General features: G+C 44.4%; 3 protein-coding genes across 3 annotated transcripts; 2 read left to right on the top strand and 1 right to left on the bottom strand.

Moving 5' to 3' along the window:
* The first annotated feature begins 3,576 nt into the window (after positions 1 to 3,576).
* Positions 3,577 to 3,970, top strand: LOC136756746 (histone H4). The gene has a single exon (XM_066712343.1). It carries the CDS (start codon positions 3,608 to 3,610, stop codon positions 3,917 to 3,919), a length of 312 nt encoding a protein of 103 aa, XP_066568440.1. The 5' UTR covers positions 3,577 to 3,607; the 3' UTR covers positions 3,920 to 3,970.
* Positions 3,971 to 4,977: 1,007 nt separating this feature from the next.
* LOC136756616 (histone H2B) lies at positions 4,978 to 5,429 on the top strand. Its single transcript, XM_066712334.1, has one exon. It carries the CDS (start codon positions 5,010 to 5,012, stop codon positions 5,382 to 5,384), a length of 375 nt encoding a protein of 124 aa, XP_066568431.1. The 5' UTR covers positions 4,978 to 5,009; the 3' UTR covers positions 5,385 to 5,429.
* A 745-nt stretch (positions 5,430 to 6,174) lies between these two features.
* Positions 6,175 to 6,714, bottom strand: LOC136756471 (histone H3). The gene has a single exon (XM_066712324.1). It carries the CDS (start codon positions 6,672 to 6,674, stop codon positions 6,264 to 6,266), a length of 411 nt encoding a protein of 136 aa, XP_066568421.1. The 5' UTR covers positions 6,675 to 6,714; the 3' UTR covers positions 6,175 to 6,263.
* Between the last annotated feature and the right edge of the window lie 20,547 nt (positions 6,715 to 27,261).

Here is a 27,261-nt window from a genome sequence, read left to right as displayed (position 1 = left end):
CAAGTTTACATATGTAGTGTAAACCATGTAAATAACGTCTTGCGTGAGGTTCATTATTATGCAAACATTTTAAGTTATTTTAAATACATCTGCGAACAGTGTGTAAGACTTAAGGGGTGTCTGCTAAGAAATAAATACAAGAAAATAAATAAAAGTATTGTAATTTAAGTTTACATATACACAGATCAGCCGTAACATTATGACCACCTGCCTAATATTGTGTAGGTCCCCCTTTTGCCATCAAAACAGCCCTGACCTGTCGAGGCATGGACTCCACTAGACCTCTGAAGGTGTGCTGTGGTATCTGGCACCAAGACGTTAGCAGCAGATCCTTTAAGTCCTGTAAGTTGCGAGGTGGGGCCTCCATGGATCGGACTTGTTTGTCCAGCACATCCCACAGATGCTCGATTGGATTGAGATCTGGGGAATTTGGAGGCCAAGTCAACACCTTGAACTCATGATTCATCAGACCAGGCCACCTTCTTCCATTGCTCCGTGGTCCAGTTCTGATGCTCACGTGTCCATTGTAGTCACTTTCGGCAGTGGACAGGGGTCAGCATGGGCACCCTGACTGGTCTGTGGCTACGCAGCCCCATACGCAACAAACTGCGATGCACTGTGTGTTCTGACACCTTTATCAGAACCAGCATTCACTTTTTCAGCAATTTGAGCTACAGTAGCTCGTCTGTTGGATTGGACCACACGGGCCAGCCTTTCGCTCCCCACGTGCATCAATGAGCCTTGGCCGCCCATGACCCTGTCGCCAGTTCACCACTTTTCCTTCCTGGGACCACTTTTGATAGGTACTGAGCACTGCAGACCGGGAACACCCCACAAGAGCTGCAGTTTTGGAGATGCTCTGACCCAGTCGTCTAGCCATCACAATTTGGCCCTTGTCAAAGTCGCTCAGATCCTTACACTTGCCCATTTTTCCTGCTTCTAACACATCAACTTTGAGGACAAAATGTTCACTTGCTGCCTAATATATCCCACCCACTGACAGGTGCCATGATAACGAGATTATCAGTGTTATTCACTTCACCTGTCAGTGGTCATAATGTTATGGCTGATTGGTGTATAGCATAAACATTGTAAAAACAAAACATGTACTGTGGTTCAGTCCTTGCTTTACTGTTCACATTCACACCCAGATCCAAACCTATGCATAATAAACACTTGGCCTATATATAATATACTGTATTCGTCCTAATAGATGCACAATGTGTGAAGACAAGACCCTTTGCATGCGCGTCTATTAAGTATGAAATCCCCAAAAATCGAAATAAGAAATACAAAAAATGAAATATGTTGGTGTTAGAGGGTGCCTTTTTTTTAGTCCATTTAATATATGTGCATAAATGTATGTAGTTCATGCATGGATAGCCCTGATACCATAAGTGACATAGTCGGAAATTAAGAATTCCTGTTTATTTCATGTTCTTACTTTAAATAAAAGTTTAAGTTAAACTTATTTTAGCAAATATATTGTTTTCATTCATTACTTGAATCTATTCACATTACAAGAGCAACAATAACATTGGGACGTGCACCCAAAAAATAGAAAATCACAAAGAAAAATGAAAACACAATTGGATTTGCACTTTTCAGATGAATACGCGAGATGTTTTTGTTCCTTTGGCCAACAGATTTCTCTTGGCCTATATCTCTTTACCTATATCTCCATTGTATAGATTTACAGTTGGCTGGTTACAAGCTATGGATTTCTCGACTCAGCACTGTCCTAGCTCCTGCTTTCCTCCTTTGGTCTCCCCTTAGCATCTTTACAGCACAAATTAACCGCTCCTGTGTTGTACCTGTAGAGGGCTCTATACTGGAACTGCAGGCCTCATAGGGGAATAGGACTTTGGACGGGCGTCGGCTGACATACCTTCCTTGTGTCACCAGTCCACACACTTTACCACAGTATTCATGTTAGTTATATGTAAACCTTATATTGTAAATATAAGGTTTTCAAATACTTTACCATGACCGCTTAAACTTGTGTAAACTTAAGGTTTACAAATGTGCTTCGTTTATAATCCATTAATTTCATGCAGTGTTCTCCCCTTTGTCATCCTGCAGGAGTTGGTTTCTCTCTGCTCTGTGCCTGAAGCTTCACAGTGACTTGAAGCTGTGAATCTCTGCATTTTAAGTTGCTTTGACACATTTCACACATGACTGTGCTGAAGAGCAAACCTCTCGACACAAAAGCCCAAACTGCTCCCTGCAGCGTCAGACTCCTATAACCAGTGCGGGAGGCCGCTGTTGGAGGGCAGGGGATCAGTGTATTAATACAGAATACAAAGCATTAATCTGTGAAACAGGGAGTGAATGATTTCAAGTGTTGTTGCAGAATTTGCTTTGCTCTGCATTAATCTGGCCTGGATCTCTGTCACAGGGTTGCCAGATGTCTGCTACAAGCTATAGCCCAAAGTCACTTTAATAGTAGCCCAATTAAAAAAATTATTGGTTGCTGAAAAAGGAAACACTGCCCAAGGTGTGTGTGGGGGGGGGGGGGGGAGAACTGCGCACTTCAGTTCAAAATAGCTCCATCCAGGATGCGGAAAAGCCTGAAGCATCCAACCTGTAGATTCGGACAAATGTGAGCAGCGAAGCCCAAGCTGCAGCCTCACAGATGTCTGCTGTAACGATTCCCAAAAAAGATCGAAGGGATCGCCAGTCTTCAAGATAGGGAGGATAAGGACTGCAGAATATATAGTTGTAAACCCAAAGTGTGTTATACAAGATTTGTGCATGTACATAAGTATCCCAAAACAATTCCCCTATACCGACACAGCAAACAGTATATACAAATACAAAACAACAAAAGATTACACGCTGAAGTATATGAAAAAGTTTTTGTGCTTTTCACAACAGCATTCAATTTGTACGTGTCCCGGCCAAGCCAGCTTAGAACTGTTAACTTATTCTGAAAGGCCCAGGATTTGGCAACGCCTCGAGTCGAGTGGGCCACCAGGTGTTCAGGCACCAGGTTCCCAGTGGACTCATAGGCCATGGCAATAGTGTCCACAATCTAATGTGAGAGGCGCTTCTTAGAAGGTGCTGGGCCCTGTCCATAAGACACAAACAGAATATTGCGGACAATAAACTGTGGGGGTTCACGACTTCAGGCCCAGGCTTAATGACTGCCTCTCCTCCAGGCAGCACGAAGAACAGAAAGATCTCAATATTATTATGTAGTCCTGCATCTGGGCTCTTCCCTCTTGGGTGGGCTGTTGGCACTCAGGGGGCTTCTCTGTGTGAGAGAGACAGTGTGTGGTGTTAATAATAATAATAATAATAATAATAATAATAATAATAATAATAATAATAATAATAATAATAATAATAATCGTAACTGAGCCAAAATGGAAAACACAACATAAATTGCATAATGTAAATGTATGAACCGCTTCAGAAAAGGAGGTGGGCTTTAAATCGGCAGAAAAGGGGTTAAAATTCAAACTCAGAACGAGGCTCTGGACTGCAGCCGCGTTTTGACATTCGCTTTGTTTCAATCAGGTCCGCATGAACGGTAGAAATACACAACACACGCAACTGATTTCTATTCATTCTCTAGTATAAACATAGAGGGGTTGAAGCTACGATGTCTGGAAGAGGAAAGGGTGGAAAAGGACTCGGTAAAGGAGGCGCAAAGCGTCATCGTAAAGTGCTGCGTGATAACATCCAGGGAATCACTAAGCCCGCTATTCGCCGCCTGGCTCGCCGTGGCGGAGTCAAGCGTATCTCTGGGCTGATCTATGAGGAGACCCGCGGAGTGCTGAAGGTGTTCCTGGAGAATGTGATCCGTGATGCCGTCACCTACACCGAGCACGCCAAGAGGAAGACCGTGACCGCTATGGATGTGGTGTACGCGCTGAAGCGCCAGGGCCGCACTCTGTACGGTTTCGGAGGCTAAGCGACAATCTGCCCGGTCATCTCGAAACACAAAGGCCCTTCTAAGGGCCGCCCACACTTTCTGCTAAGGAGCTTGTCTGTTTTGACTTCTGTGATGCCTGCTGTACATTTACATGTGCGCTACTCTGTATACAGCACTATTCAAAGTTTTAAGCTTATCTTCCTATCAGGGCTTTTCTCTTTATTTCACTATGATGTTCAAGCGTATTTGCGACTACATTTGCCAAGAGATCACCAGGATTAAGACGGAAGTCTATACAGACGTCGGTCTCTAGACGGACAGGGGTATTGAAATTGTGTTTGAAGTATAATGCAGCTTCTAAATGTAAACGCTAATTGAGCATTGACATCTTACTGTTAATTCGTTTTAAACCAGACAACCATACAATGTTTAAGTTGTCATCTACCCACCCGCATGTAATATAAATGTGTGGGATTAGTGGCTCGCCAGTCAGCCCGTCTACATTTCTGCTTCCTCGTTAATCCTGACGGTTGTGTCGCTCTTCTCTCCTCCACGTTTAACTTGGATGTATTACAATCCCGTCTGTTTCTACGCTTCACAACCCCGTGACAATTATTTGACGCCTACAATTAAGTCGAGATAAGACTGACAATCAATCCTGAATAAGAAAACATGTAATGCATATATGTATTGGACATGTTTTTGCTAGACCACTTCAAAGCTTGTAATATTGCTTATATATTACGATTAGTTTAAAACTGAGACAGTTGGTACACATCTTCACAATAGATTACTCTTGAGTGCTTGAATTGTTTTTAAAATCGTTCATTTCTTACGAAATATCAAATTATTTCGTGAATTGTGTTGTACTGTTGTTCTACGACAGAAGTGTTTCAGAGAACCAGTTTGAACCGGTTCTGTTCAGCCAGTTTCTCTCACCGTCTGGCTAACAATGGCACAAGAATTGCTATTGGTGCACAAGTGTAGCCAATCAGAGGCCATCATGATGATTCCAGTGGCGCTAACCAATAATCGGTCTTCAATCTTAAACCTACCATATTTGCATACGGTTGCTATAAATATAGGGGTTTAAGTATTCGTGTCATTGTAGTCTCAGTGAATTGAAACCATGCCTGAACCAGCCAAGTCTGCGCCCAAGAAGGGCTCCAAGAAAGCCGTGACCAAGACGGCGGTGAAGGGCGGTAAGAAGCGCCGAAAGTCCAGGAAGGAGAGCTACGCCATCTACGTGTACAAGGTGCTGAAGCAGGTGCACCCGGACACCGGCATCTCTTCCAAGGCCATGGGCATCATGAACTCGTTCGTCAACGACATCTTCGAGCGCATCGCCGGCGAGGCCTCCCGCCTGGCGCACTACAACAAGCGCTCCACCATCACCTCCCGGGAGATCCAGACCGCCGTGCGGCTGCTGCTGCCCGGAGAGCTGGCCAAGCACGCCGTGTCTGAGGGCACCAAGGCCGTCACCAAGTACACCAGCTCCAAGTAGACCGGACCCACCGCCACACCCAAAGGCTCTTTTAAGAGCCGCCCACTCTGTCTGTGAAAGAGGTTCTGGTTCTGTTTCGGTTTTATCCGGTTTTAAACTGGAATAGTCCATAGTATTATTTATTACTATAGGATAATCGTAGTATTTCTAACTTGTCTGTATCAACACGCAGTCAGGAGAAATCGGGCATCTTCTAAATTCATCGCTTCAATCACTGGTTGACGATTTGAATTACGTTTGCACTAAAAAGTAGTTACAAAGATGCATGTTATTTTTCCATCAGCAGGTTGAATCCTCCTTGAGGTCAAAGTGTCGAGAACCTGAGCCGTGTTTTAACGGGAGAGCGGGTGTGTTGCTGGTTTAACAGGGACTTAATTGGGAATTATGTTTGTATCGTTTTATTTGTGCGTGTGTATAAGTGTGCCGCAATTTAAGCCGACACAAATTTCCATTTTATGTTACCATTGTAATATAGCACATTTTAAGGATTAAGGATTTACGATTGAATTTCAAAAGTACTATTTTCATCTGCATATTTAGTTCTACTTAATGTTAATATATGCATTGCCGCTAGTGGCCTTGTACATTTTTGTCACAGCCATTACAACCCACTCTATCTAGCTTATGTGTTTCTCAGTAACTGGGTACAAATATGACTCGAGTGAAATAGGATCTACACGTTCAATATAGACATATTGAGCACCATGACCGAAGTAATACAATGTTGGAAGGAAGCACTCTCCCCCCCAAAGGTCTATGCTTGCACCCACACAGCCAAGCACCAGGAATGGAAAAGCGAATCTACTTTTAAAGAAATACTTGTGTGGCTCTGAAAAGAGCCGTTGTGTCTCCGGGCGTGACTGCCTCGGGTGTCAGGGTCTAGGCTCGCTCTCCGCGGATGCGGCGGGCCAGCTGGATGTCCTTGGGCATGATGGTGACTCTCTTGGCGTGGATGGCGCACAGGTTGGTGTCCTCGAACAGGCCGACCAGGTAGGCCTCGCTGGCTTCCTGCAGAGCCATGACGGCCGAGCTCTGGAAGCGCAGGTCGGTCTTGAAGTCCTGGGCGATCTCTCGGACCAGGCGCTGGAAGGGCAGCTTGCGGATCAGCAGCTCGGTGGATTTCTGGTAGCGGCGGATCTCCCGGAGAGCCACAGTGCCGGGCCTATAGCGGTGAGGCTTCTTCACTCCGCCGGTGGCCGGGGCGCTCTTACGGGCAGCTTTGGTCGCCAGCTGCTTCCTCGGCGCCTTCCCGCCGGTGGACTTACGCGCGGTCTGCTTGGTTCTGGCCATTCTTTAGCGATATCTAAGCAACAACCTAGAAATGAAACAGTAAAGCGGGCGCTACGCTTTATAAAGAGGGAATACCCTGGAGCTATTGGCTAAACCTCATTCTGCCTGATGATTGGTTAGAGTTTGAATCCTAAGCAGTGATTGGGCATTTTGAATTCAGGCGCTAGTAAGTGCGTTCTGTCTCCTCCCCCCACAGCTCCTAAGCGAGCAGGCTGTTTCACTGCCCCTCGCTCTCTCCCTCCCGCCGTTTCAACACTAGTTTAATTCGGCCTGATATCAGTGCATGGGGACTATTACTATCGCATATCTAATATGATGGGACCCACCTCCGGGGACGGTTATCTCCCCCTGCTGGAGCCCGAGTCCAAGATCTTTTAACTATTTTATGAATGATTGTCTTTTAAAAAATGACTTTTAAAAATGAATTTTAATTGTTTTTAAAGATTTAGTTGTTTTGTTCTATTTCTATATCTTGGACTCGGGTTTCCCTCCAATAGCGAGAGAAACCTTTGTCCAGCAGGGGGCTTTTTGAGCTGTACTTGACAGTCTTTCTTTTTTCCTTGCAGGGAGCTGATCCATCAGGCCAGACCAGACGAGACGGGGAGGTGCCGGTTGACAGAGCTGCAGAGTCCTGGGTCCTTGGAGCGGTCCGGAGGCCGAGGCGAGTGGAGATTGGGACGGACCGGGAGCGACAGGGGACCTAGCCAGAGGGGTCGGAGGACTCCTCACGGAGTGGGTCCCATCCAGAAGCCCGGCCGACCATCTACCCGGAGCCCGGCCTGACCAGGACTGCTCCCCGCTGACGTCACCAGCCAGGATCCAGGAGAGGCCTCGGATTCCAGGGACCGACCAGGCCGATCGGCAACGTCCCTGAGGGAGGCCTCCTGCAGCCAGGGCCCGGACTTCTCCCCGTAAGGCCCGCTCCCTGCAAGAGCCCCGGAGGTGGAAGCTGCTCCCCAGCCAGGTGGACTTGCCCCGACCTCCGGATTGAGAGCCTCCCGACCCTTCTCCAAGGTAGGATAGTGCAGCATGGCCCAGCGAACCGCCGGTGTGAGGCGCCATAATGCGGTGCGCTTCAGCCGTGAGGCTGGAGCCGAGACCGCGGCCCTCACCCGGCTGGAGTTCAGCAGGTCCGTGCTGCAGAGGGGCCTGGGCTTTGCCCCTTCTGAGCTGAACTGTGTGGTAAAACTGCCTGGACCTAGGGACGTGTTCGAGGTGAGCTTTAAGAACCCTCAAGTGCTGGAGAGTTTTTGGAACCTGTATAGGGAGAAAAAAGACAGCATGCCCCTGAATGACTTTGTGGTCGACGCCCTGACAGATAGAGAGATTAAAATTGTAACTATTCAGTTTTACAATGAAGCAGTGGCAGAGTACGACGTAGAAGTATGGCTGAGGAGACACTGTGAGATCCTGTCTGAAAGTAGGAGAGTTAATGATGAGGATGGGGTCTGGACCGGTGCTCGGCGGTGGCAGGTGCGCCTGCAGGTGGAAGTGGCCGCCATCGGCGGAGTACGCCATCTACCAAGCACCGTGGTTTTAGGAGCAAATAGGGGGCTTGTCTTTTATCATGGCATGCCCAAATTATGTAGGAACTGCGGGGCCCTGGGTCATTTAGCCGCAGCCTGTACCGTTGTTAAGTGCAAGGTCTGCGGCGGGGAACATCAGACCAGGGCCTGCAAGCAGGAGAGGGCCTGCAACCTGTGCGGTGGGGGAGGGCACCTCTTTAGGAATTGTCCCTCCTCCTATGCAAATAGGGCGCGGGCCCTCGGGGGTGGTGGAGAGAGAGAAAATCAAGTGGAGGCTCCTCCAAAGGTGATACCCCAAGATGGGGGTAGAGAGGAAACAATCCTCAGGAGCCTCATAGGCTCCCTCTCTGACTCTGGGTCAGAAGTGGAGGCAGAGGGAGAGTGGACAGTGGTAGCGGGGAAGAGAAGGAGGGCTGAGAAGAGGAGCATGGGTAGGGAGGGTATGATGAAAAAGAGGATTCATTCTGCAGATTCTCCCCCCCCTGCCGGCTCCTCCCCCGCTCCAGAGTCCCCTCCCTCAAATTTTTATACGCCCCACTCTGACTCCGGAGAGGAGAGTGGTGGGCCTTCTCCACTGCCCCGAGTGGGCAGCCTGGTAGAGGAGAGGCCCCCTAGAAATAACATTCCTCCTGCCCCACAACTGAGACTCTCCCAGGGGAGGGGTCAGGTATGCCCTCCCGGCAGTAGTGGGAGAGCCGCAGGTCCTCAGGAGACGAGAGTCGGCGCCAGTGTCCTTTCCCAGAAAGACATCAGGGACGTGATGGCAAGGTCACTGGCGCTGGGGGAGGAGGCCTGCGGCGGCAGACAGCCGGGAAGGGAGAGACCACCCCCTCCCCCACCATTAGTTAAAAGAACAACTAGCGGGGTCTACACAGTTTTCTCCCCAGTTGTACATAAAGCCTCTGCCCTGCCATCTGTTCGTCGGGCCTCGGCCGCAAAGGAACCAGGGAGAACCTCCAGCACCACGGGCCCTGAGCCCAGTGGAGTTTTGCCCGCCTTACCGGGTGGTGGGAGCCGAGCCCCCCCCATAGTCTTCCTAGAGGATCAAGCGGTGAGGCAAATGATTGAAATGATGGGTGCTAGCGCTAAGCTAGGTGAGGGAGAAGAGAGGAGTGGGGAAGAGAAAGGTTTCTTTACATGATTGTTACGGAGCGGGTAATTGCCCTCACAGCCATTATGGCATTAACCATTATTTCAATCAATGTGAGGAGCATTGCTGAGGTGAAAAAGAGGACCGATGTTTTAAACTCTCTGGCTGGAATGAAGGCGGATATTATCTGTTTGCAGGAGTGCGGCATCCCGTTCCAAAAAGAATATAAAGATCTCCGGGACACTTGGACCCTAGGAGAATCCTTCTGGTCAGGGTCCAATGTGTCCCGAGCGGACGGGATTGCCGTACTCCTGAAAAACCCCTTCTTAACAGTTAAAACATTTAAGGTCATAGAGGCGGGCAGACTGGCCAGCCTCGATTTTAAATACAAGGGGGCTGTATTGAGGCTGGTCAATGTCTATGCCCCCACCAGCCAGAGAGAGAGAGTCCTCTTTCTCCCTCAGCTACGCCCGCTCCTGATCGGCACCTTGCCAGTTATCATTTCAGGTGATTTCAACTGTGCTCTGAGGGATGTAGACCGGAGTAAGCCCCGTAACGATAGATCCAGCAGGGACCTCGCTGCGTTCGTGGAGGACTTTGAACTCTGCGACGCAGGTCGGGACCTGGTCCCCTTGTTCACCTGGGTGAGTTCTTCTGGCTCCTCCTTCTCCAGGATAGATCTCGTCCTCCTCAGCAAGCCACTGGAGAGGACCGCCATGTCTTCGGAGGCGGTCTTCTTTTCAGACCACAGGCTCCTGACGACAGAGGTGCTCATTCCGAGCACACGGGAGTCGGGGCCTGGGGTCTGGAAGCTCAACACCTCTCTGCTCGATGACCCTCGTGTGATTAAGACCTTTAGCAGACGCCTCGAGGAGTGGAGGACCCTGAAGGACCTTTTTGATTCTCCCATAGAGTGGTGGGAGATGATGAAGAAAAGAACCAAGGGCTACTTCATTCAGCTGGGGAAACGGAAAGCTCGCGAGAGGCGGGCGAGATATTCCCATCTAAACGCCCGCCTCCAGCGCCTGAGTCTTTTACAGCTCAGAGGCTTCGACCTAGCTGAGGAGGTGGCCCGGGTCAAACTGAGTCTCTCCGCCCTCTATCGGGAGGAGCAAGAAAAGATCAAGGTCCTTTCCAGGGTCCGCATCATGGAGGACGATGAGAAATGCAGCCGCTTCTTCTTCAAGAAAACGAAGGAGAGGCGGCCTGCAATGTCCTCCATGATCGACTCCTCGGGGCAAGAGGTGGAGGGCAGAGAGGCTGTTGAGACAGTGGTGCGGGATTTCTACAGGGAGTTGTACGACCAGAAGGTGGTGGATCAAAATCTGATCCATCACTTTCTGTCCCTGTTGGTGTCCCGCAATGAGGGGGACGAGGAGGAGGAGGAGGATCCAGAGATCACCACCACTGAACTCTCCCAGGTGATAAAGAGTCTTAACTCTGGAAGGACACCGGGTCCCGACGGGATCCCTGCTGAGTTCTATAAGATCTTTTGGGAGGTGCTTAAGGAAGATCTGGGCCAGGTCCTGGGGTCGATGTACAGAGAGGGCAGATTGGCCCCTTCGATGAAGAAAAGTATCCTCTCCCTTCTTCACAAGAAGGGAGACCCAAAAGATCTGAGGAACTGGCGGCCAGTCAGCCTCCTGTGCACCGACTACAAGATACTGGCCAAAGCACTGACGCTCCGGCTGCAGCGGCCACTCCCTCAAGTCGTGGGTCCCGACCAGGTCTGTGGTGCCCGGGGGAGATCGGCGGCCGACAACGCCATGCTGCTCAGGGATGTCGTGGCCTACTCGAACGAGAGAGGGCTTCCCCTGGTCCTAATCAGCTTGGACCAGGAGAAAGCCTTCGACAGAGTGGGCCACGAATACCTGCAGCTCGTTATGGAGAGGATGGGTCTCGCTCTTGGCCTGAGGAAGTGGGTGAAGATCATCTACAGCGGCCTAAGCAGCAGGGTCCTTGTGAACCGCCACCTGACCGAACCATTTCCGGTCAGGTCGGGGGTCCGGCAGGGTTGTCCCCTGTCGGCCCTGCTGTACGTCCTCTGCTTGGAGCCGTTCATGCAGGCGATCCGCCGGGACGTCCGGGTGACAGGTTTCCATCTCCCGGGTTCCGGCGGAGAGCAACTGAAGGCCCTGGCCTATATGGACGACGTGGCCGTGGTCTGCACGGACGCTCCGTCCGTGGCCAGGGTCGAGGAACTGCTGGACGGCTTCTGCAGGGCGACGGGGGCCGCTGTGAACAAGGCCAAGAGCGAGGTCTACCTCTCCAGGGCATGGCCTGTCGGCCGGGGCCCGCCGACCGTGTTCCCTGTGAAGCCGTTTATCAAGGTTCTGGGGATCACGATCGACGGGACCAACACGGGCACCCGGAGCTGGGAGGAGGCCATAGCAAAGGTCCAAAGGAAGATCCACGGCTGGAGCACAAGGACCTTGACGATGGCTGGTAAGGTGCTGGTCGTAAAGGCCATCCTCTTCCCGATACTCCTCTACGTAGGAATGATCTTCCCCCCAGACAAGGTTATCGCAAAACTAGTGACCCGAATTATATTTCGGTTTGTCTGGGGGAGCAAAATGGAGAGGCTGAAAAGAGTGCAGATGGTGAAGGGTACCCTGGATGGAGGCAGGGGGGTCCCGGACGTTGTGCGGCTGATAAAGGCGCAGGGGCTGGCCTATGTGGTCAAGAACATCCAGGCTGCTGGCAAGAAAGTGAGTTTCATGAACCGCTTTTATTTTGCCAGCAGCCTGAGACCATTCGGCCTCTGCGCCATGGATAACACCAGGCCGCACTCGTGGGATCCCCCACCGTTCTACAGGGCGCTCCGAGCCTTTGCGCTCGAAGTAGGCCTCCATAAAGTCGTGCTGGCCTCCTGGGATTACAAGACCATCTGTAGTCAGATGAGATCTGCCCAGGAGACCAGCCGGATAGAAGATTTCCCTCCCGAAACCTGCCGGTTTATCTGGGCTAACGCTACGCACGTTTGCCTCACGAACACGCAGAAAGATGTCTCCTGGATGGCTGTGAGTCGGTGTCTCCCCACCCGAGTGTTCATGCACAGAAGGGGCATAGCTCCTTATGACACCTGCCCCTATAAGGGTTGCTTGGGGAAGGAGACGGAGGCTCACATCTTTAGTGAGTGCCCCTCCGCCCACAGGGTCTGGCTCCTGTTTTCTCCGTTCCTCCACAGGTTCGCCGTTCCTGCGCGGGCGACCGCCCAGCAGATCCTATACGGTCCGGCAAGGGGAATTTCAACATCAACCCTGAGGTGCTGGTGGCGTGTCGTCTGCGCAGTGAAGCAGGCACTGTGGGAGGGACGGAACATCTGTTTGTTTAATAAGCAGGAGCTGGACCCGATCGTCATCGCGCGGAGGGGCATGGTGTTTGTAAAAGACTACGTCAATCTGGAGGTCCATCAGAGGGGCAAGGAGGAAGCCTTTAAGAACTGGCGCATACAAGATCTGGGGGAGCTCAGGATCCCATGATGGGACCCACCTCCGGGGACGGTTAGTTCCCCCTGCTGGAGCCCGAGTCCAAGATCTTTTAAAGATCTTTTAAAGATTTTAAGAATGATTGTTTTTAAAAGAAGATTTTAAATAATGAATCTTAATTGTTTTTAAAGATTTAGTTGTTTTTAAATCACACTGTTTAGGGTTTTTGGTAGAGTTTTGTTATATTTTTTTGTCAAATACATTGACCGTTTTGGGTTTAATTTAAAATGCATTAGACTTTTTTGTTTGTTTTTTATTTTTACTTTTTAATTGTTTTTTTTAATTTGTTTAATGCATTTTCAGTTATTTTCAATGTATTTGACTCCTTTTTTGGTGTGCAGTTTTTGCTTTTATCACGTTTTCTTTATTTGATTTGAGCACGTTTATTTTAAAGTTTATTGTTTTAGTTTTGTTAAAAATCACAAAGATTTTAAAATTTTTTAAGTGATTTTAAGGATTAATATGTCAATGTTTTTAATCACAAGTATTAAAAATTGAATTGTTTTTATTGATGAAAAGAAAATACTAAATCCAATAAAATAGTATCTAATATGATGGGACCCACCTCCGGGGACGGTTATCTCCCCCTGCTGGAGCCCGAGTCCAAGATCTTTTAACTATTTTATGAATGATTGTCTTTTAAAAAATGACTTTTAAAAATGAATTTTAATTGTTTTTAAAGATTTAGTTGTTTTGTTCTATTTTTTTTGTCAAATACATTGACTGTTTGGATTTAATTTTAAATGCATTGGACCGTTTTGGTTTGTTTTTTATTTTTACCATTTTAATTGTTTTTTTATTTTGTCCGGTGCATTTTCAGTTATTTTCAATGTATTTGACTTTTTTGTTGGTAGCAGTTTGCTTTAATCACGTTTGTTTTGTTGTTTTGTGCACTTGTTTATTTGAAGTTTAGTATTTTGTTTACGTTAAATCACTAAGATTTAAAAAAATGTAAGTGATTTTAAGAATTGACTTTTAAAAATTTTAATCACAAGTATTAAAATTTGTTTGAATGTTTTTATCCTTGAAATGTAAAATACTTTTACCAATAAAACAGTATCTAATACTTTAATAAATTAGGTTACAAGTTGAATGTGTATCCCTGTATTGTATGCCGCTGTTCCCAGCTGTTGGAGCTTGAGTTTCGCTGCCTCTCTGTGTATATAGTTCCTTGGTCAGCAGGTCTGGCCCGCTCTGGCTGTGTTATTTCATGGAGCAGGGGACCGCTGCTGTTGTCCTCCAGCGGAAGGCACTTGAGCTTCTCTCATGCCCCACTGTGTACATAGTTCATTTATTCACAAGGTAGGAGCTGTAGTTGCCCTGTATTAGCTGTGCTATTCAGCAGGTGTCAACTGCTCCTGTGTTCCACGTGTGGTGCATGAGCTGGCTTCTGCTCCCCATGAGGTATATAGTTCGTTTGTCATGACACAGTCGAGCTGGTGTGACCTTGCTCCTAGCTATGATAGTAGGGCTGGCGGCCACCACTTCTGTGGTTGTGCAGGAAGCGCATAAAAAATTTCCTGCGCACCGCAATGTATATAGTTTCGTTTTTGTGATAACATTATAGAGCTGGTTCAGCCTCGCTCTTAGCTGTGCTAGTGGAGCAAGAGGCCTGTACTATTCAGTTGAGTTGGATGCCCCTGTGCTGCGCGCTGACAGCACGAAGGTCTTGCTGTCACATGATATATACATATCATATATTGTTGTTCAGCTCGACTACTTTGTTGACTAGCCGGCTATGTATTCTGTTGTTTTTTCATTGGGTCTATGGCCCCGCTCCTATTGCATCAGGGGTCCACTGCCATGATAATGCGTGGAGGCCACACAAGTTGCTTGATTGCCCGCGTTGGATATTGTGCAAGTAGATACGGCCTGACTCCTAGATACACTAGTAGAGCTTGCTAACCTCTGTAGCCCCGCTTTGTATGTGCTGATTCTAGACAGTTCCCGGTAAGAGCGTGACTACAGTCCTCGCTCCTGGGCGGCTCAGGTGTGGCCCTAAGGGGCCCCTGAGGTTACTGTCTGGAGTTGTGTTGCCAAGGCCCCTAGCGGTACACATTGGGGCAGGCTCCCTTATCAGCTCGCTGCCTCCTCCCTTGCGACGGTTTTGTTATACAGTAACCCCTCCCCCTTCGGCAGTGCTTCCAACTTGAAAGATAACGATAGGTTGCAAATGCTCCTCTCTCTCTCTCCTCACACACTGACTGATTGACTGGACACTACAGTACATTAACACTGACTGACTGGACACTACAGTTCTATCCGCTGCCAGTCAGTTCCCCTGAAGAAGTCAACTTTAATGTGCAATTATTCAAATTACAGAGTTACGTGTAAAAGTAATGAATACTTTTTTATGCTACCGGTTTCACTACAAGATGGCCTTCATTCTAACACCTTTTAACCCCGGGAAGTACTTTTTTTTTTTTAATCAAACCCATAATGCACAGTCTTAAAGCAATACCCCCCAACACTTTCCCAACACACTAAAGTACATTAACACTGACTGACTGGACATTACAGTACATTAACATTGACTAACAGAGAGAGTGTGGAGAGGAGTGTTAAAGTTTAAAATGGAGACTCCAGGGCGATTTACAAAACATAAGAGCAATAATGCAAGTACAATTTAAGCATTATACATGTCGAAGAAATCTTGGAGAGAGATACATGTTTCCAACCAAAGGTTTTTAATACATGCAGGTGCATGGAAGAGGTTCAAGAGGCGATCTCAAGAACAGTCTTAGAGAAGTTACAAACTACAGGCACTTTTATGCAGAGCAGACAGGAGAGACAGATAACAGGCCCACATGTCTGTCCCGTGATGAGTGCAAGTTCGGTTTCTGCCTGACAACTGCTCTGGAAGACCCATATATAGTCAAACCAGGGAGAATTAAGGCATATGTAATGTTTAATATAAGGGGGGTTTGTACGATGTATCAAGCCCAAATTGCTGGAGAAAACTGGTTCTTATCAGACTCTGTTCCTCTTGGTATCAGGGTTGCACTATGGCACAGCACAGTAGCACAGTGAGACAGTTGGTATCAGGGGAACAGTCTTAGAGAAGACAGCATACCCCAGGCACACATTATTTGAATATGAATAGTTAATATGTGAATGTCTGCTCATACCCCTTTTCAAATTCCCCCTTTATTTTCGAGACCCTAACATTATCACCTTCTTTAAACTTAAATTTTGAGGGTCTGCTTTTGAAAAATGCCCTATAAATGGTCTTCCATACCCTCAGGGCATCTTCAGGGGTGACATCTACTGGACATTCCTTGACAGTTCTGTGGAATGTGTGATTGTAACTATGAAGCAGGTCTGTAAGATATCTAAAAGTGTTCATGGATGTAAAGTATTTCCATATTTTCGATTTTATAGTTCTATTGAACCTCTCTACAATGATAGCTTTCACTTTACTGTTTGTCACAAAATGTACAATTTGGTCTTTGAAAACCTTTTTCACCCAGCCTCGTTTACATTCCCTCTTCCTCCTTTCTGCAATCAGCCAATCTGGATCCCGATTCCGTAGACTCGCTCCTTTCCAAGGAACTCGTTTTGGGGTTCCTCATCAGCCTGGCTGACAAAGGCCGGCATTTCAAATGCCTTTAAAATTTTACCCCATGCTCCCGACTCATGGCATCTTTTCAGCATCAGCTTCAGTCCGCCTGCCTTTCAGTTGCCACAGCAACCCAAAGATTTTCGACACTCTGCTAGATCCTCCTCAATAATCATGCACTCCCTTCCGTTTTGCACTTACTTGATGATTTCCTTCTAATCCACCCCCCTTGATCCCCCCCCACTCGCTCCATCATAATGTCTGTCTTTTCTGCCCTCGGCGTGCCCCTCAGCTCTCAAAAGACCCTTTGACCAGACATGCACCTGGAATTCCTAGGCATTGTCCTGTATTCATCTACTTTCAGCGCTTCCCTCCCCTGTGAGAAAATCGATCGTATCTCTCTATACCTGTCCACTTACTCTTGGTCTTGCCACTGCACCCAACGAGAGCTGCTCTCCCTCCTTGGCCATTTAAACTATGCAATCCGTATCATTCACCAGGGTCGCGTCTTCATTTCCCTTCTGCTCACCCTCACTTCTTCTGTCCCCTCTCTCCATCATCATGTCACCCTCACAGCCAATTGCATCATGAAACTCCGCCTGTGGCAGCTGTTCCTGCAGCAATGGAACAGCTTCACCTTCTTCTATGCGGATTGCCTGCTGTCACCAGAGGACTTACAGCCTTTCAACCTTCATCAGGTTTGGTGCCTATTACCAGGGCAAATGGTTTGCTGCCCCCTGGCCTCCCAAACTTTCCCTGCTCCCTCCCTCGGTCATCTCCTCTGCGTTGTGTGAATTATACCCTCTCGTCGTGGCTGCATTCCTTTGGGGTTAATCCTGGTGACATAACTTAGTTCTCGTACATTCAGACAGCTTAGCAATTGTACACATCATCAATAAAGGACGTTCACAATCACTACACATATTGAAACTGTTGAAACAATTCTGCTCATCTCACGCCAAATTATTATTACACAATTTCTTAGCATACACCCTTATCCAGGGTGACTTACAATTGTTACAACATATCACATTATTTTTACATGTGTACCCATTTATACAGCTGGGCATTTACTGGGCATTTATGTATCTATGTGAAGTACCTTGCTCAAGTGTATAACAGTAGTGACCCCCACCTGGGGATTGAACCCACAACCCTCTACCTCCAGAACCTTAACCACTACTCCACACTGCTATCCTCCTTCTCAAAGGATTACAAAAGAATGAAACTGCACTTCCTTGCACTTGCCTAGTGTCAGGTCAGATATCACTCACCTGCCACTAACCTGACACTCCATGAAATGTTTGTCATATCATTCTTTGGTTTCCTGAGATGCTCAGAATTCATTGCCTAAACTTCCCATTTCAACCCAACCATTCATGCTTGCGTCGCAGACCTTTTTCCTCATTCCACAGATTCCTTAATTGTTCACCTCAAATGAATCAAAAAGGATCAACTAGGAGATGGTGCATTAATGTATTTGTTCAGATTAAATTCCGCAACCAGCCACTACGAACCTCTCACCTCCTTCCTTCAACTCTGTCACTCCCAAGGAGCCACACTCACCAACCCGTTATTCATAGACGAGAAAGGACATGTCATTACCCAGCACTGGTTCCTCTTTCATCTCCGCCAGGTTCTGACAAATCGGGTTTGACGCTGAACAATTTTCTGGCCATTAATTCTGTTTCTGCTGCACACAAAGGAATACCGGATCAGCTCCACCTTCTGAAGCTTAACAAACCTACATCCATTCCAACATCCGGGACAACCAACTAGCTCATGCTAGACTTTGCTCTTAAAATTCTGCGCAGGCAATACAGGGAGCCGTTTACACTTTTGGGGGTTTAATAGTCTGGACCCAGCTCCAGTCATTCCCTTAGCCAAGAGAACAAGCCAAATCAGATCAAATCACATTCCCCTGCCCCCATGCAAATCGATGTTGTCCAACTACTGAAGTGGAATTTTTAAATCAACTCTGATGTCATCACTGTAGCGTAAGGTACACTTATAAATTTCAATTAAAGAAGTGAATTTATAGTATCACCTTATCACGAATCCTGGAATCTTGTAGAACTCAATTTCTGTAATAATTGGACGGGGACACCAATTCCAAAGATATACATTCTCAAATTTATTAAAAACAAAGACTAAATGTAGCACTACACTAATTATACAAAAGGGAAAAACTAATTAAAATTCAACTCTAGATCAACAAATCAAAGACAAATCACTTCCTGACCAAATCAAAGACCATGGGATCGCATATGATAACACACAAATCGTTAAACAAAAAAGGTTATAAACACGTTGACTACAATACCGGTTAGTAAGACGAAGGTGAGTCTCTCATTAGTATTGTTAGTCGGACATCAAATAACTACGCAGGTTAGTTTTTATGTCAGGTAACTTCTCGTTATATATATATATATATATATATATATATATATATATATATATATATATATATATATATATCAGTCTCATTAACGTTTAGGTGCCGAGAAAGATCCTATCATTACTTGTTACCACAATTTCCCTTAACTGATTATTATTCAATGATTAAGGATAGGCAGGGCCACCAATAATCTAATGTCTATTAACGTGTGTCAATTTCAGACTAAAACAGTTAAACAGGAATGAGAAGATATTTCTCGGCGTTGACAGGTTTTATTTTTAAAATTGTCAAACAAAACAGTTTAATGCAACACACATTTATATTTAAGAAAACTAAATGATATTACACATTCTAGAGTTATGAATCACAGATTAACATTTCTAATTGATTTCTCAAATGTCATGAATGATAAACTCCAAACTATTAAACTTATCTGAACTTCAACACAGAGAGGCCTCTCTGGCTTCGGGCTCAGATAACAGCACATGGCACGAGGTCCGTGTGGTTTGGAACAAAGGCAGTCTGGTTCGGCTTTGTCCAAGAACTTCCACTCAGTCGATGCACCTGGAAGTTGGGGTTTCGCGAAACAGAGTCTTTTCCAAATAGATTTTCCACTGGTTTGAAGGCCCCAAGGGTGTGCACAAAATCTTCTTTGCAAGCAGGGTTTCCACCGTAGTTACTTGAAGACAAAGTCTTTGAGGAAAGCAGGGCCCTGTTTGGTTCCAAGGGTCAAGTTTCTCAAGACTCAATAGCTATTTAAATGACTGAACACTTTCGTATTGCAGTCAATTGTCCAGCTGTAAAACTCCACTGATCAGATGGGTACAGGCAGGCATGCGCAGGTTCTAAAGTTCTTTAACTGAATCAAGTTCTTTAAAGAATTCTTCGTACGGCTCAATCTCCTTCTCCCAGTTTAACTCTTCTGTTGCCGGCAAAGACTTGGTTGATTTCTGGTTCCGGTTCTGGCAACAGAGCTACAGGTTGAGCTGTGGCAGCAAGTTACTGGTTCAGGTGAGAGAGAGAAAGAGAGATGCTGTGCGCTACCCTTTATACGCCTGTCAGATCAATAGATGATTGGTTCTTGAGTTTCTGAGATTGGATTTCGGTTTCAGCCCCCAGTGTCCTATTGGAGGGGGCTTGATTTATGACTGATGTCAATCCATGCCATCTTTTGGAAATGCCGGTTGGCCCGGGTTCGTAGCTCTGTGTTTTCGGCTCTCGTCCATTTCAAAGAGTTTTTATTACTTATTGGTTGATTCTCCCGTCCTTCTAAAACAATAATTTTCCTCCTTCCCTCTTAACTTTCCTAACTTTTAACTCATATCTTTATTCCTTTACTGGTAGCCTGGGTTACCCGGGTTACACTCTCCCCGGCTTGAAGATATGCAGGTCCCTCTGCATCCTATAGGCTGTGAAGTCACCACAGAAAGATATTCACTATACATTGCTAGAGAGGGATCCCCAAGAGAATCAGGCTCCTCCAATGATACGGCAAAAGCTGTACTGAGCCCTTGAAGCAATGATTGTACAACCAGGGAAAGGGGATTTACCCATCTTAGAGTACTGCAGCCTCTTTGGCAGCTCGTGGTGTCTCTGTGAGCATCTAGGGACATCTTCCAGACTCTGGCCAGTCTCCTTTCAGCTATCCTGGGGACTCCTCGAATTGGCAGTTTCATCCTGTAACAAAGCACCATTCCTTCCATCCACTTCGCTGGAGACCCTAGGCGAGGGTTCATCCAACTCTCTCTGCTGTTCATCTTCCACAGATACAGTGAGGGAAAAAAGTATTTGATCCCCTGCTGATTTTGTACGTTTGCCCACTGACAAAGAAATGATCAGTCTATAATTTTAATGGTAGGTGTATTTTAACAGTGAGAGACAGAATAACAACAAAAAAAAACGCATTTCAAAAAAGTTATAAATTGATTTGCATGTTAATGAGGGAAATAAGTATTTGATCCCCTATCAATCAGCAAGATTTCTGGCTCCCAGGTGTCTTTTATACAGGTAACGAGCTGAGATTAGGAGCACTCTCTTAAAGGGAGTGCTCCTAATCTCAGCTCGTTACCTGTATAAAAGACACCTGTCCACAGAAGCAATCAATCAATCAGATTCCAAACTCTCCACCATGGCCAAGACCAAAGAGCTGTCCAAGGATGTCAGGGACAAGATTGTAGACCTACACAAGGCTGGAATGGGCTACAAGACCATCGCCAAGCAGCTTGGTGAGAAGGTGGTGCGATTATTCGCAAATGGAACAAACACAAAATAACTGTCAGTCTCCCTCAGTCTGGGGCTTCATGCAAGATCTCACCTCGTGGACTTTCAATGATCATGAGAACGGTGAGAAATCAGCCCAGAACTACATGGGAGGATCTTGTTAATGATCTCAAGGCAGCTAGGACCATAGTCACCAAGAAAGCAATTGGTAACACACTATGCCGTGAAGGACTGAAATCCTGCAGCGCCCGCAAGGTCCCCCTGCTCAAGAAAGCACATGTACAGGCCCGTCTGAAGTTTGCCAATGAACATCTGAATGATTCAGAGGAGAACTGGGTGTAAGTGTTGTAGTCAGATGAGACCAAAATCGAGCTCTTTGGCATCAACTCAACTCGCCGTGTTTGGAGGAGGAGGAATGACCCCAAGAACACCATCCCCACCGTCAAACATGGAGGTGGAAACATTATGCTTTGGGGGTGTTTTTCTGCTAAGGGGACAGGACAACTGCACTGCATCAAAGGGACAATGGATGGGGCCATGTACCATCAAATCTTGGGTGAGAACCTCCTTCCCTCAGCCAGGGCATTGAAAATGGGTCGTGGATGGGTATTCCAGCATGACAATGACCCAAAACACACAGCCAAGGCAACAAAGGAGTGGCTCAAGAAGAAGCACATTAAGGTCCTAGAGTGGCCTAGCCAGTCTCCAGACCTTAATCCCATAGAAAATCTGTGGAGGGAGCTGAAGGTTGAGTTGTCAAACGTCAGCCTCGAAACCTTAATGACTTGGAGAGGATCTGCAAAGAGGAGTGGGACAAAATCCCTCCTGAGATGTGTGCAAACCTGCTTGCCAACTACAAGAAACGTCTGACCTCTGTGATTGCCAACAAGGGTTTTGCCACCAAGTACTAAGTCGAAGGGGTCAAATACTTATTTCCCTCATTAACATGCAAATCAATTTATAACTTTTTTGAAATGCATTTTTCTGGATTTTTTTGTTGTTATTCTGTCTGTCACTGTTAAAATATACACCTACCATTAAAATTATACACTGATCATTTATTTGTCAGTGGGCAAACGTACAAAATCAGCAGGGGATCAAATACTTTTTTCCCTCACTATATACCTAAATCTGTAGTTTATATTTATCAAGAGAAACTAAAGTCAAATACACCACTTTTCTTATAGAAACAGTGTAAAATGTATAGAATTATATAAGTATATTTTGACCAGCGCCGTACTTATTATTTTTGTTACATTAGTGAATGCTCAAACGTAGCCTTAACACATATCATATTTAAGAATATATTGCATTTCATTACATATATATGTATAATAAATATATATATATATATATATATATATACTAGCAAACACACACATATATTTATGTATATATATATTACATTATTTGTCATTTAGCAGACACTCTTATCCAGGATGACTTACATTTGTACCCATTTATACAGCTGGGTATTTTACTGGAGCAATCTAAGTGAAGTACCTTGCTCAAGGGTACAACAGCACTGCCCCACACAGGATTTGAACCCACAACCTTCCAATTATGGAACTTGGTCCACAGTATGTTTTCTTGTTATGACACTAAAGACATGTACACCACTTTTCTTAGAGACACAAAATGAAGCAGTATTTGTGAATATTCATATGTATAAAATAATACATAATATATGTATATATAATATAATCTGTTCATGCTCAAATGTATTGAATTAATAAAATACACACACACACGCACACACACACACAAACACACACATGATGGTGACTTTTATTATGACAAACAAGCATTTTACAACATGGAACATAGTCAGAAGTAGAAAAAGACTCCAAAAGATGTTGTACAGATACTTGTAATGATTAATTTCTGGTTCACAAAACCAACATTGGACAGAGAGACACACTAACCTGTACGGAGTAATGTCATTCCATAACATTTCCAATATATTCCATATATATTCTATTAAGTCTTTCACTGTTGGCTTCTTTTTCAAAGTTATACCCGATTCTGGCAACAAAGTACATCAGGTATCTATTGTAAATAAAGTGAGAAACACTTACGTTTCTATTCCTATAGAAATACCTTATTTTTCAAACCTACAAATACATGGTGATAACTGCAAGCATGAAACACATACAAAACACAGAAATAGGGACCACATTGCAAGGATATGATAACCACAAATGGTATTTTACTGCAAATTTTAAGTCTTGTAAAATGATTTATATAACTTCTAGGAGTAATCTGCAAACTAAATAGTGACAATTCAATTAGTCTTCAGGGAACACACAAAGCAGACAGAAATAAGCACAGCCTTGTATTTATATGACTCAAGTCTGCATTCTACTAAACCCTGAAACTCTGAAAAATCACTACAAACTCTACGTTTTGTAAAATGGCTTATTTTACGGACACAGAAACAGATAGGCTCATCTTCAACATATTCCAACACTTACAAAAAATATGATGTAAACTTAAAGGTTTACCAGTAGCATAGGGGTATTATTAATCTATTAATCTATTTATGCAACTTTTAGACACTTTTTTGTATCATAAACATTGTATTACTATGTACGTTAATGTGGTTTATACTTATACTATAAGGTGTTAAACATAATTGTATCGTATTTTTAATTACAAATTAATATATACACATAACACATACTATATAATAATAATAATAATAATAATAATAATAATAACAGTAATAATAATGCAAAAATATATTAAACAATCATATTTTTAATTACAAAATAATATAAAAAATAACAAATAATAATGATAATAATAATAATAAATAAATAAATAAATAATTTAAAAACATATTAAATAAAACTCACCCTGACATTGTCACGACTCCAGGATGGGGAACCTCTGCTGTAGACCCTCATCCACTCTTTCAACAGTTTGTAGGTGACTTGTAACACAAGGGCAGAAACATGAATTCTCAGTCTTGGTGGGTGTTCCTGTCCAGTGGTCTGATCTGATACAACTTTCTGCTACGTTTTGTATTCTATTAAAATAGAAAAAATTAGTAGTTCACTAAAAAAGTGTTAAATCTGCTACTCTTATGAGGGTCTCTACACTACAGCCCCTCATTGCGTGACACGGGCTCTTCACATTGAAATTCACATACGTGTTGATGTAGAACTCGTCAACACAAAATTGTACACAAATACATGAAATAAGTAAACAAGACAAGCATTAAGAACAGCAACATCTTTCAGTCTGTTTCACAGTATAGAAATTAAATAAGTTTGAATTACCTCATGGTTTTCTTCAGGCTCAGAGCCATGCCCCGTCTTGTCATCAGTGTCAGAAGCTGAGCGCTCTTGTGTAGGATGCAGAGTATAGTTCAGCTGTATACGGTGAAGATGGGAAATGGAGATGCAGAGCAGGCAGAGACTGTGAGACTGGTCTCTGTCCTGCTTGACCCACAGAGCCTCTCTTATCTGAAATGGCACTGGACACACCCAAAGCAGCAACACCCCCAGGCAACAGGTCCTTAAGAGAGGACTCTGTCAAATTTAACATTCAATAAAAAGTCAACAGTTTTGACCATTTTCAGTTGAATTAATCCTCAGCATCAAATGCATTGAGACCGTACACAGCTTTCAGTTGCCTTGTACTTTAAGATATGTTGTATATTTAGGCTGCCCTGTTATTGCTTGAATAAAATGTTATTTTATGAGAGCAGTAAACAAAAGGGGGAAACAAAGATATATCATTGAATTAATAATTTTAAGCACTCTTGCTATTACAAATAACTAAGATGAAGGCCTAAACTGGATATCTAGTAACTGTTTAGAAATAAATGGTTTTCTGTGAGTGTGCTAAATAAATGAACTTCTCATATCTGTCATTACAGTGAACTAACTGGAATATGTAACGTATACACCTAACAATTGCATAGAATTAAATGCTTTTCTTTATGAAATGTAAGATTAGTGCTCAAAATAATTAGACAGCTATATTTCTACCTGGGGTTGATTATGTTGACAGTTTATGGGCTGTGCTTTGCCATTAATCCAGATTTCAGGCCGAATGGTTTGGAGTCCTGCTGTGAAATGTCTGGAGAAAGGGGCCTGTAGGTGATAAAAACTCTTTGAAGTGGACGAGATCCGAAATCCCGACATAGAGCTACGAACCCGGGCCAACCGGCATTTCCAAAAGATGGCATGGATTGACATCAGTCATAAATCAAGCCCCCCTCCAATAGGACACTGGGGGCTGAAACCGAAATCCAATCTCAAAAATTCAAGAACCAATCACCTATTGATTTGACAGACTATAAAGAACAGCGCACAGTCTCTTTCTTTCTCTCTCTCTCACCTGAAGCAGAAACTCACTGCCACAGCTCAACCTGTAGCTCTGTTGCCAGAACCGGAACCAGAAACCAACCAAGTCTTTGCCGGCAACAGAAGAGTTAAACTGGGAGAAGGAGATTGAGCCGTACGAAGAATTCTTTTAAAGGACTTTATTAAATAAAGAACTTTACAGACTGCGCTGCCCGCCTGTGCCCACCTGATCAGTGGAGTTTTACAGCTGGACAATTGACTAAGTCGACTGAATATGAAAGTGTCAGTCATTTAAATAGCTATTGACTCTTAAGAAACTTGACCCTTGGAATGAACAGGGCCCTGCTTTCCTCAAAGACTTTGTCTTCAAGTAACTACGGTGGAACCCTGCTTACAAAGAAGATTTTGTGCACAACCTTGGAGCCTTCAAACCAGTGGAAAATCTGTTTGGAAAAGACTCTACACTCTACATACAAACCCCAACTTCCAGGTGCATCGACTGAGTGGAAGTTCTTGGACAAAGCCGAACCGGACTGCCTTTGTTCCAAACCACACGGACCTCTCTGAGGCCTCTCTGCGACGAAGTTCAGATAAGTTTAACAGTTTGGAGTTCATGATTCATGCCATCTTAGAAATCAATTAGAAATGTTAATCTGTGATTCATAACTCTAGAATGTGTAATATCATTTAGTTTTCTTAAATATAAATGTGTGTTGTATTAAACTGTTTTGTTGATAATTTTAGAAATAAAATCTGTCAACGCCGAGAAATATCTTCTCATTCCTGTTGAACTGTTTAGTCTGAAATTGACACAAATTAATAGACAACAGATTATAGGTGGCCCTGCCTATCCTTAATCATTGAATAATAATCAGTTAAGGGAAATTGTGGTAACAAGTAATGATAGGATCTTTCTCGGCACCTAAACGTAAATGAGACTGATATATATATAACGAGAAGTTACCTGACATTAAATACTAACCTGCGTAGTTATTTAATGTCCGACTAACAATACTAATGAGAGACTCACCTTCGTCTTACTAACCGGTATTGTGGTCAATGTGTTTATAACCTTTTTTGTTTAACGATTTGTGTTATCATATGCGATCCCATGGTCTTTGATTTGGTCACGGAAGTGATTTGTCTTTAATTAAAATTCAACTCTAGATCAAAAAATCAGTTTTTCCCTTTTGTATAATTAGTGTAGTGCTACATTTAGTCTTTGTTTTGAATAAATTTGACAATTTATATCTTTGGAATTGGTGTCTGCGTCCAATTATTACAGAAATTGAGTTCTACAAGATTCCAGGAAGTGTACCTTACGCTACAGTAGTATACTAGGCTAGCAAAAGTAATATACCCATGTATATAAACAATCTACAGTCTGAATGAAACCTTCTTGACTCTGTCTCACATGTACCAACTTTTAAAATCTCAATTTGACTTACTAGTAAAAGTTACAAAGTGAGAGGGATTTAACCAAAGACAAAGAACTGTCTATTTTTTAAATTAAACCTTAATAATTTTTGCCATTATCAATAAGTTGAAGAACTAAAATGTGCACATAACAGAAATATTTACAGAGAAATGTGTTTCCTTATGAGACTAGTGAAGGCTTAAAAGTGATAATAATAAAAAGAAAGAAATGTGTCAGTATTGGTCTCTTAAAGGGAATTGTATAGAAACAACTTGTTTGTGCTATTAAAATAAGTAAACTGAATATGGCACACAAAGACTATGCAGCAATAATTAAACTGCAGTAGATAGTAGGGTCCTATTGGCGCTGCCTTTTTTGTTATGACGTATGACCTAACCGTATTAATATTCCTACGTCATAATTGGGGGGCGTGGTTTTAGGTAGAGTTATTTCTTTAATTATTCCTACGTCATATCCGTCAGAAAGTGTACACCCATAAAACCCTGAACAACAAGGCCACCCATAAATACCCCCACCCCTCTGAAGGCACCGCCCCGAAACTCTCCTCTCTAT

The sequence above is a fragment of the Amia ocellicauda genome, chromosome 1, assembly GCF_036373705.1.
Source record: "Amia ocellicauda isolate fAmiCal2 chromosome 1, fAmiCal2.hap1, whole genome shotgun sequence".
NCBI classification, from domain to species: Eukaryota; Metazoa; Chordata; class Actinopteri; order Amiiformes; family Amiidae; genus Amia; species Amia ocellicauda.
Note: the sequence above shows the minus strand (reverse complement) of the source record. Positions and strands in the feature narration are given on the sequence as shown.